Here is a 9,593-nt window from a genome sequence, read left to right on the forward strand (position 1 = left end):
ATGAGGATCCCTCCCTTCTGCTCAGCGCTGGGGAGGCCACTCCTGGGCTCCCCAGTACAAGAGGTGTGGACAGACCCAGTGAAGCAGCACAATGAAGATCAAAGGACTGAAGCATCTCTCCTATGGGTGAGCTGGGGCTGCTCGTCCCGGAGAAGGCTCAGGGCACTGGGTCCCCGTACGTACATCCTGGAGGGAGGGTGCAGGGGGATGGAGCCAGGCTCAGCTCAGTGGTGCCCAGTGCCAGGACTGACCCATGGAGCTCCTCACTGGGCAGCACTGAGCATCTTTCCCTATGAGGGGAGCACTGGCACAGGCTGTCCAGGGCGGTGGTGAAGTCACCATCCTCGGGGATGGCCAAAAGGCATCTGGGCAAGGTCCTGGGCAGCTTTAGCTGAGGGCTGGGTGATAACTCCTGAGGTCCTCAACCTCAGTCACTGTGTGAGCCTGTGCACCTGAACGTCCCCTCACAAGAAAGGGCCCCAGCACCACATGAAATATCACCCTGTGGGGTAGGTACCTTTGTCCGACCGAACATTTCCCCCCTCCCCAACATACCCATTGGGCTCCCATTGCCCCACCAAGCAGCACTCCACAGGAGCATGGCCCCCCCTTCACCTGAGCATCACCCCAAAAGAAGGGGTCCCTTTGCCCACCCAATGGCATCCACCACAGCCTGGCTGGTGGAGGGGCTGTCCCATGCCAAGAGAGGGGGTCAACCCTTCCCATCACCCCGCAGGGATCCTCTCATGCGGGGGCACCCCAGCAGCACCCTGTGTCTCCGTCCAGCTTTAAGCAGGTGGAGCCCAGTGTGAGCATCCCATGAGCAGGGTGGGCATCACCCATGCACCCCCAGCTCAGCGCTGTCACGAGCTGCACGGCCTCAGCCCAGCAGCGCAGGCAGAGGGGACACAGGGGCCGCGGTGCTGGGGCCGGGGGGCTTCCATAGCCCAGCTCCATGGGGAGAATGAAGTGTGAGGAGCCAGCGGGGGCTGAGGCTGCCGGCGGTGCCGGATGCGGCCCGGCTGGCCAACGCGCCGTAATGGAAGACATGTGTGTGGGCTTTGGGGAGAGGCTGCGCTGGGAAACAGGGCCCTGCAGAGACCGGGGGGCTGTATCCTGTCCAAGAGCCCAGGTCCCACATGAAGCCAGGCATGCGAACGCGATCCAAACCACAGCTGGATTTGAACCGAATCTCCCAGCATCTGGGCTAATTTGCTGCAACTTTGATTGATCGTGGGGAGGGGGCACGGGCGGGAGACGCTCCAGCTCAGACCTCCCAACAGAGCCAATGACTTAACCAGAGCTGGTTCCAATCTGCTCAGCACATTGAGGCGAAAATGCCCCCTTTTCTTCCCCCCCCCCCCCCCCCCCTCTGCGCGTTCCCATTCCCTGCCGGCAGCCCCGCAGCTCGGCCATTCCCATCCCGCAGGGCTCAGCGTGAGCCGCAGGTCGTAGAACCAAGGAATCCCGGCATGGAATGGGACCGTAGGGCTCACCCGGCTCCAACCCCCTGCCACAGGGACACCTTCACTAGACCAGGTTGCTCCAAGCCCCATCCAACCTCATCCATGGGGACCCCCAGCAGCTTTTGGACTTGGGATTCCCCCGCATGATGGGAATGGGGATATCAATTGCTCCACCCCGCCTCCACCTGCCCCAATGCCCTGCGGGCACCCATCCACCCCTGCTCTGCTGGGAGAGGCCGGCGATGGGGGAATCGCTGCCAAAATGGGTGGAAAAGGTGAAGGGTTTTCCATTCCCCCCCCTCTCCCACACACACCTTGGTGGCTGCCCCAAGGGCTCGGCGTCACTCAGCAGGTAGCTGGGGCAGGCGGGGGTCCCGGCCGGCCCCGGGGGGGGGAGCAGCTGTCTGGGAGCCGCTCGCTGCAGTGATTTATGCAGCTCAGCCCCATAAATTACCGGGACGGAGCCCGCGGGAGCCATCGCTCACAGCGACGTCCAGAGCTCGCTGCCAGAGCCTGAAACACTTCCAGCCCTTAATTGAAGGGGGGGGGGGGGGGAACAGGGAAAGCGATAAAGGGAGGGGAGGAAATTAGTGCCCGGGGAGTTGGGATTAAACCACGGCTCTGTAATGAGGGTCGCCCACGTCCCGCTCCCAGGATCCCGATGCTTCCTGTAGGCATGAGCCCAAGATGGGGAGCAGGGAGGGGGATTTCTGCGTGGTGCCCACGGGCAGTGTGAGCCTGTGCTGGTCCATAGGGTGCTGTCCCAGAGTGAGCTGGGCCCGATGGGAATGTGAGGATGAGTTCCAAATGAGGGATGCTGAGCAGGGATGCGGCTGCCATCACCTCCACGCCAGCACCCGTCCTCTTCATTCAGGGATAGCCAAACCCTGTCCCAGGGGCTGGGATCCCACTCTCTGAAAGACCAGGGTCATGGGGTGAAGCCCCCACAGCACCCGGGCTGCCCCCATCGCCCTGCTCAGGCCGGGGGGTGCCAGCGGGGACCCCCCCCATGGTGAGCACCCGTCCCGGAGGTGCCCTTCTCGCTGCTTTGCTCTTGTGCAAGAGGCTGCGGCCGTGAGAAAGGAGAAGTGAAAGCTCGAAGCAGCGACACGCGGCTCCCCCCGCGCCACGGGGGGGACCCGAGGCTGCACCCCCCGGCCCAGCAGCCTCTTAAGGGATGGAAACCTGGTGTCGTCCCCCCCCCACACCCCTTCTCCTCCTCCTTCCCATCCCAAACCACCGCAAGCCCCCGGCCCACCCTGAGCCGCCACCGCACATCTGGGCGCCAGCGCTGAGCCCCCCCCCCCGCCCCGCTTTGTGCCTTCCTCCACCAGCAGCGGCTTAGGGCCGGCTGCTCCCCCCCCCCCAACCCTAAAAACCCCTTCCCTACATCGCTTGCACCCATTGGGGTTTCCCCCTCAGCACCCAATGGGTGCTCCCCCCCCCCAACCATGGGTCGGCACCAAGCTCCCTGCATCGAACGCAGCAGCCGGACCCTCGCAGGACCCTTCCCCACCGCCCGTCCCGTCGGGTCCCACCGCGCACCTGCGCAGGGAGGAGCCGCCTCCGGTAACGGGCGGCGGCGGAGCGCACCGGAGCCGCTAGATGGCGCCGTGCGAGCGGCACCGACGGCGCGGGATGGTGGTGAGGGGGGGGACGGGACACACGAGAGCATTTACCCGGAGCCACCGAGTGGGGCCGGGAGCCCCCGGGGAGCCCCGGCGGGGCGGGAGCTCGGTGGCTGCGGGCAAAGGCCGATGTCCAAGGGATGGAGACCCCCGAGGGGGCGGCGGGGTCGGGGTGGGAAGAGGCCGGGATTGGAAGGGGTTTGTGTGTGGAGGGGGAAACGGGTCCGGAGAAGGAGGAGGAGACCGGGATGGGGAGGGAGGGAAGGGGGGGCCCGGCTTGTCGGTGCCCCGCCCGGGGATGGGAGGAGGAAAACCTCCCGCCGTCCCTTTAACAGCCAGCGGCGCTGCTCGGAGTTCAGGCCGGGGTCAGGGGGAGTTCGCAGCCCGGGTTTCACCTCCGAGCTGGCGGCGTCGGGAACCCCGAGGAACCGCTGCTGCTTCTTCCACCGCCGCCTCCTCCTCTTCCTCCTCCTCCTCCCGTTCCGCAGGACCGGCCGGGAGCGCGGGGTATGGAGGAACAGCAGCAGCAGAAGAGGAGGAGGGTGGAGGGGAACAGCAACCGGCGGCGGCCCCCCCGGGGCTGAGCCATGAGAGTTCACCGAGACCTCGGCTGGTTGGCGGAGGCCACCGGGCGCCCAGGTAAAGGGGAAAGGGACGGGGAAGGAGGCGGGGGGGGGCACCAAGCGAGCCATTAAAGACACAGAAACACCCCAAAGCGCAGCTCCGCCGGCGCTTGGCTTTGCCCACCTGGGGCCCGGCACCGGACCGGAGGCGGGGAGGGGAGGTCCCGAGGTGAACGGAGGGCGGGGGGGTGTGTGTGTGTGTGTGTGTGTGTGTGTGGACGGGAGAGGAAACGGGGGCGGGGGGCTCCGGTGGGGGGGGGGGGCACCACCGGCCGCCTCCCGGGACCGGGGCGCATAAGAGGCGGGAGGCGCGGCGGGGAGGACCGCGGGGCAGCGGCGCTGCGCAGGTAACGGCGGGCGGCGGCCCCCGGGGGGCGGGCGGAGGGGCAGCGGTCGGCGCGGTCCGCAGGTGGTCGCGGGGGTGCCGGGCGCTGGCGGGGCCGGGGCGCGGCGCTGGCGGCGGCCGCGGGTGATGTCACTTTCTCCGAGAGCCTCCGGGGGTTCTCACCCCCCCTCCCGTTCCCGTCCCGTCCCGTCCCCCCCCCCCGGTTCGTTCCGAATCGAGCCCCCATATAAGCGGTGGCACCGGCCGAGCGGCCGCACAGAGCGGCCCGGGCGCAGCAGCGTGCGGCGCTGAGCCCTCGGCCCTCCCCTTCCAGCTGCCCATGCACACACACACACACATGGGTTGAGCCCCCCGACGTGTGGGTCAAACACCCCCCACACACCCCCCCCCTTCCCCGACTCCAGGTCCGTGCCGGCGCTGACGGACGGGGCGGTGTGTTGCAGGGCGGCGGGTGCGGAGCGGGATGCTGGACGCCATGGAGGTGCCGAGCCACTCGCGGCAGCTGCTGCTGCAGCTGAACACGCAGCGCACCAAAGGCTTCCTGTGCGACGTGATCATCGTGGTGCAGAACGCGCTCTTCCGCGCGCACAAGAACATCCTGGCGGCCAGCAGCGCCTACCTCAAGTCGCTGGTGGTGCACGACAACCTGCTCAACCTGGACCACGAGATGGTGAGCCCCGGCATCTTCCGCCTCATCCTCGACTTCATCTACACCGGCCGCTTGGCCGAGTGCGAGCCGGGCGGCGAGCAGAGCCTGGGCGCCGTGCTGGCCGCCGCCAGCTACCTCCAGATCCCCGGCTTGGTGGCCCTGTGCAAGAAGAAGCTGAAGCGCAGCGGCAAGTATTGCCACCTACGCGGGGGTTACGCGCCCTACAAGCTGGGCCGGGGGCTGCGCGCCGCCACGCCGGTCATCCAGGCCTGCTACTCGGGCACGCCGCGGCCCGTGGACCTGCCGCCCGTGGAGCCGTCGGCGCCGCTCAACACGCAGTGCGGGGAGCTCTACGCCTCGGCCGCCCAGGGCACCCCGCTGCACCCCCACGGGCTGTGCCCCCCCGAGCGCCACTGCTCCCCACCCTGCGGCCTCGACCTCTCCAAGAAGAGCCCCACCGGCCCCTCCGCCCAGCTCCTGCCCACCGACCGCCTGCTGCCCGCAGAGCCCCGCGAGCCCTCGCTGCCCCCCGGCACGACAGCCCCCCCGTCAGCGCCGGCCTCCTGGGCGGCCACGCCGCTGCCTACAAGGACTCCCCGCCGGGGGGGGAGCCCGGGGGGCACCCGCACGTGCCGGACCCGTTCCGCAGCACGCCGCCCTGCGCCGAGCCCCCGCTGCCGCGCGCCGACGGGCGCGAGCTGATGTACCGCTGGATGAAGCACGAGCCCCTCGGCCCTTACTTGGACGAAGGGGAGGCGGAGAAGGAGCTGGAGCGGGAGGAAAAGGCCGAGTCGCCGCCCGCGGCGCCGCAGCCTCGTTACCCCAGCGTGGAGAGCAACGACCTGGAGCCTGACAACAGCACGAGCGAGGAGACGGGCAGCTGCGAGGGCCCCTCGCCCGGGGACGCGCTGGACCGCTACTGCAACCACCTGGGCTACGAGCCGGAGAGCCTGGGCGACAACCTGTACGTCTGCATCCCCTGCGGCAAGGGCTTCCCCAGCTCCGAGCAGCTCAACGCGCACGTGGAGGCCCACAACGAAGAGGAGCTGTACCACAAGGCAGCGGCCGAGCAGGCCGTGCCCTTCCTGGACAAGGGCGGCCCGGGGCTGGGGGACATCCTGCGCCCTTACCGCTGCTCGTCCTGCGACAAGTCCTACAAGGACCCCGCCACGCTGCGGCAGCACGAGAAGACGCACTGGCTGACGCGCCCCTACCCCTGCACCATCTGCGGCAAGAAGTTCACGCAGCGCGGCACCATGACCCGCCACATGCGCAGCCACCTCGGCCTCAAGCCCTTCGCCTGCGACGCCTGCGGCATGCGCTTCACGCGGCAGTACCGGCTCACCGAGCACATGCGCATCCACTCGGGGGAGAAGCCCTACGAGTGCCAGGTGTGCGGCGGGAAGTTCGCGCAGCAGCGCAACCTCATCAGCCACATGAAGATGCACGCGGCCGGCCCCGACGGCAAAGCCAAGCTGGACTTCCCCGACAGCGTCTACGCCATGGCTCGCCTCACCGCCGACCAGCTGGGGCTCAAGCAGGAGAAGGCGGCCGAGCTCCTCTCCCACACCTCGCACTTCCTCAGCGACCCCAAGGCCATGGAGAGCCTCTACCCCTTGGCCAAGTTCACAGCGGAGCACCTGGGGCTGAGCCAGGACAAGGCGGCCGAGGTGCTGGTGCAGGCTCCGCACCTCCACGCCGAGGCTGCCCGGACCATAGAGCGCTACTCGCCGCCCTAGCGCCGGCGCGGCCGGGGGGTGAGGAGGGCCCCTGGGGTCCCCTCGCTGCCCCGCGTGGAGATGGGGACGGGAGGGAGGCGATGGATGCTCGTCCCCCGGTTCCCCCCCCCGCCCCGGCGCTGCCGATGGCTCCCGGAGAACTGGCTCGAAGCGGAGGGTCCCATGGGAGCCGCGTTCCGCCACGGGAGAAGCCGGGAATTCAGGGACTGACCTCGTGGTGCGGCTCCCCCCTTGGGAGCGAAGCAGGGGCTGCGGAGGACATGAGCCCGCTCCTTACCTCAGGGCCACCCCGGGCGAAGGGGGGGGACGCTGGTGGCGGCTGCCCCCATCAGCCCGCAGCGGGACCCGGACTGTGCCCGTGAGTAGTTGATCCGTCGCTGCCGGCAGCCTTCCCGATGGGAACGGTGAGCGTGGGGCTGGGTTGTGCCTTCCAAACCACCCCCCCCCCTCCATGGCCATGCTGGGAGCACGGGGACAGCCGGACAGAGGGGGACGGTGGCCGAGGCTGGGGGGTGGCTGGGGGGTGGCTGGGGTACCCTCACCAGAGCAAGCACTGAGCTCCCGGCCTCATCCCAGCGTCCCCCCCCGGGTGTTTTCGGGAGCTGGGGCAGGGCCTGTCACAGACTGAGCCCCTGGGCACTGCCCCAGCCATCAGGGATGCTCGGGGCAGGGGGGGGGACCCGGCGGCTTCACCCTCGCCTCAAATCCTCTCTTTTATCATTATTATTTGCCAAAGATGCCCGACCCCAGCGTGGCCGGGCTGGGCTGGGGGGTGTGTGTGTGTGTGGGGGGCACGACAAAGACAAAGCAGTCTGGTTTGTCAGCTATGGGGCTGGGGAGGGGAGGGGGGCACGGGGCTGCAGTGACCTGGGACCCCCCCAGTCCCACCTATGCTCGGTGTGGCCAAAGCTCCCCCAGCCCAACCCGGGCCCTGACCCCTCTGCCTGGGGCTAATGTGAAGCTTCTCCCCCCCTCTCCTTTGCACATGAGGCCCCCATGGGGTGGATGGGGACTGTCCCCGAGGCCTCGCAGCCACTGTGCCTTAGCCTGAGCTGGCCGCTCCTGCCCAGGGTCCCTTCCTGTCCCCTCCTTGGGGTCCCCAGGGCTGGCAGCACCCCAAGCACAGCTGGCAGCCGCCGGCCCCCCTCTGTATCACGTCCGGTTTGTACATGGGCTCCTTGCCCCTCTTTTTTTAATATAGTCGAAACCAAATGAGCAATAAAGTGACATTAAACGTGCGTGGCCTCATCCTTCTCTTGGGGGGACGGGGGGGCACCCTGCTCGGTGCTGAGAGGTGATAACGGGAGAGGCTGTGCTGGGTGGGCGCGGAGATGCCCAGAGGGGAGGTGAGGGGCTTTGCTGTGTATAGGGCTTGCCTCGGTTGAGGGGAGCAGCGGATGAAGGTGGGATAGAGCCGTGGTTATCCCTGGAAGCACAAACGTGTCCTCCCAGGGCCACCCCTGCCCCAACTCCAACCGCACCTGGCCTGCTGATGGCAAAGGAGAGGCCGCGCTGCACAGAGAAATGTTTAATACTAAAACTGGTTACAACCATCTCACCAAACCAACCCGAACGCTGCCCCGGACACGGGCTCGGGCCAGCAGCCTGGCACTGACGGCCCCAGGCTGTTGTGCCAGCTCATCGGTGGTACCCAAGCCTCTTGTCCCATGGCTGAGCCCGTGGTCGGTGTCCCTGCAGGGTACCCCGGGAAGGGCCTTGCAAAGCAGCCCTGGGGCAGCTCTGATAGAAAACATACATTTAAACCCAGCCAGCGTGGAGGAGAAGGCAGAGTCTGTGACGTGCTGCTTACAACCGGGGCTGGGCATGGCGCTGGCGTGTGGGTGCCGTGGGCATGGTTCTGTGCACGCCACAGTCTGTGGGCACCCCGAAGTCTCTGTGGGCCAGGCCCTGCCCTGCAGCACAGACCCTTGCTCGTGGGCAGCGAGGCTGGGGTGAAGAGCAGCACAGGTCAATGAGCACAACCCCGGCTGTCCCCGTCGCTGCCGAGGCTCCGGCAGGGATAACGCCGCGCTTCCTGATGCGGACACCGGGACCGAGCCACCCACACAGGGAAGGAAAACGCTGGGCTCCATCCTGCTGCTTCCTCCGCCACCTCTGACACCGCATCCCACGGCCGTGGCACCCCAAAGGGTCACTCCCACCCTCCGCTTGTGGGACTGGGGCTTGACAGAGCTCCAGCGGCTCCGGTTCGCGGGTTAATGCTCCCTCTGAGCTTCTGTATCTGGTGTGTAACTGGGCTGGGGATGGGGCACGTACTGATGGGACAATGCAGTGGGGCTCAGCAGCACCCCGGTGCTGTAGTTTAACCCTGTGATAAGGCCCTTCCCAGCTCCGTCCATGGTGAAGGGGCAACTCAAGAGGGGACTCTCCCAGCCGCGGATGTCTCCAGCAGAAGCAGGGTCACGCACATGAAAAGGAGCAAGTGGCAATAAAAGGATGCATGGGACCTGTGGGACAGCTGGTTCTGGGGTCCCTGGAGAATTCTGTTAGCCTCAAGCTGAGTCTTGGGTCAAAAGCATGTCCAAAGGGATGGGACTAAGGGGTGTGGGGAGGAGGGACGGGGCTGGGGTGGGCAGGACAGAAAGCAGCTACGGGGGGACTGGGGGTGTTCAAAGCCTCCCCCCCAGCAAAGCAGGCAGGGGCAATGCACCTGAAAACTAAGCTATAGCGAAAGAAATGGAACTCAACATCAAACCCTGCAGCAGGGAGAGGACAAACACCTCCACAAACAGCACCCCATGCATGGGGCGGGTGCAGGGTGGGGAAGGGGCTGCCTGGGCCACGCAGGCAGAGGCAGGAGGGAACCTGCCCTTGATGTCCACGGCCTCTCCCCGGGGCACAAGCTACGCTAAGCAATCCCAAAGTCCGCGCTGGCCGTGTCCCTGGTCTGCGCCCTACGCAGCCTACCGACCCAAAGAGCCACCGACTCGTGACTCGAGCTCTCTGCAACCAAGCAAACTAAGCAGAAGGCTGCTGCTCCGGGGCTCACCCAAAGCTCCCCTCGCCAGCAGGGCTCACCAGCTCCACTCCGGCACTGCCCAAAGGCCGCTGGGACCCTGACCGTCCCGAAGCCTCCACGTGAACCATCCACAGCAATGACCTCCCCGGCTGGTCTGCCCCT

The 9,593-nt window shown here is 67.2% G+C and overlaps 1 protein-coding gene across 1 annotated transcript; it reads left to right on the forward strand.

Annotated features, from left to right (window-relative positions):
• The first annotated feature begins 3,536 nt into the window (after positions 1-3,536).
• HIC1 (HIC ZBTB transcriptional repressor 1) lies at positions 3,537-6,541 on the forward strand. The gene is given in 3 exon segments (XM_061470059.1): positions 3,537-3,733; positions 4,507-5,241; positions 5,244-6,541. Coding segments are annotated over 3 exon segments (1,995 nt in total). The 5' UTR covers positions 3,537-3,681; the 3' UTR covers positions 6,452-6,541.
• Positions 6,542-9,593: the final 3,052 nt, after the last annotated feature.

Source organism: Pezoporus flaviventris, unplaced genomic scaffold, assembly GCF_033815535.1.
Source record: "Pezoporus flaviventris isolate CSIRO_AGI_PZ_B2104156 unplaced genomic scaffold, CSIRO_AGI_Pfla_v1 ptg000063l, whole genome shotgun sequence".
NCBI classification, from domain to species: Eukaryota; Metazoa; Chordata; class Aves; order Psittaciformes; family Psittacidae; genus Pezoporus; species Pezoporus flaviventris.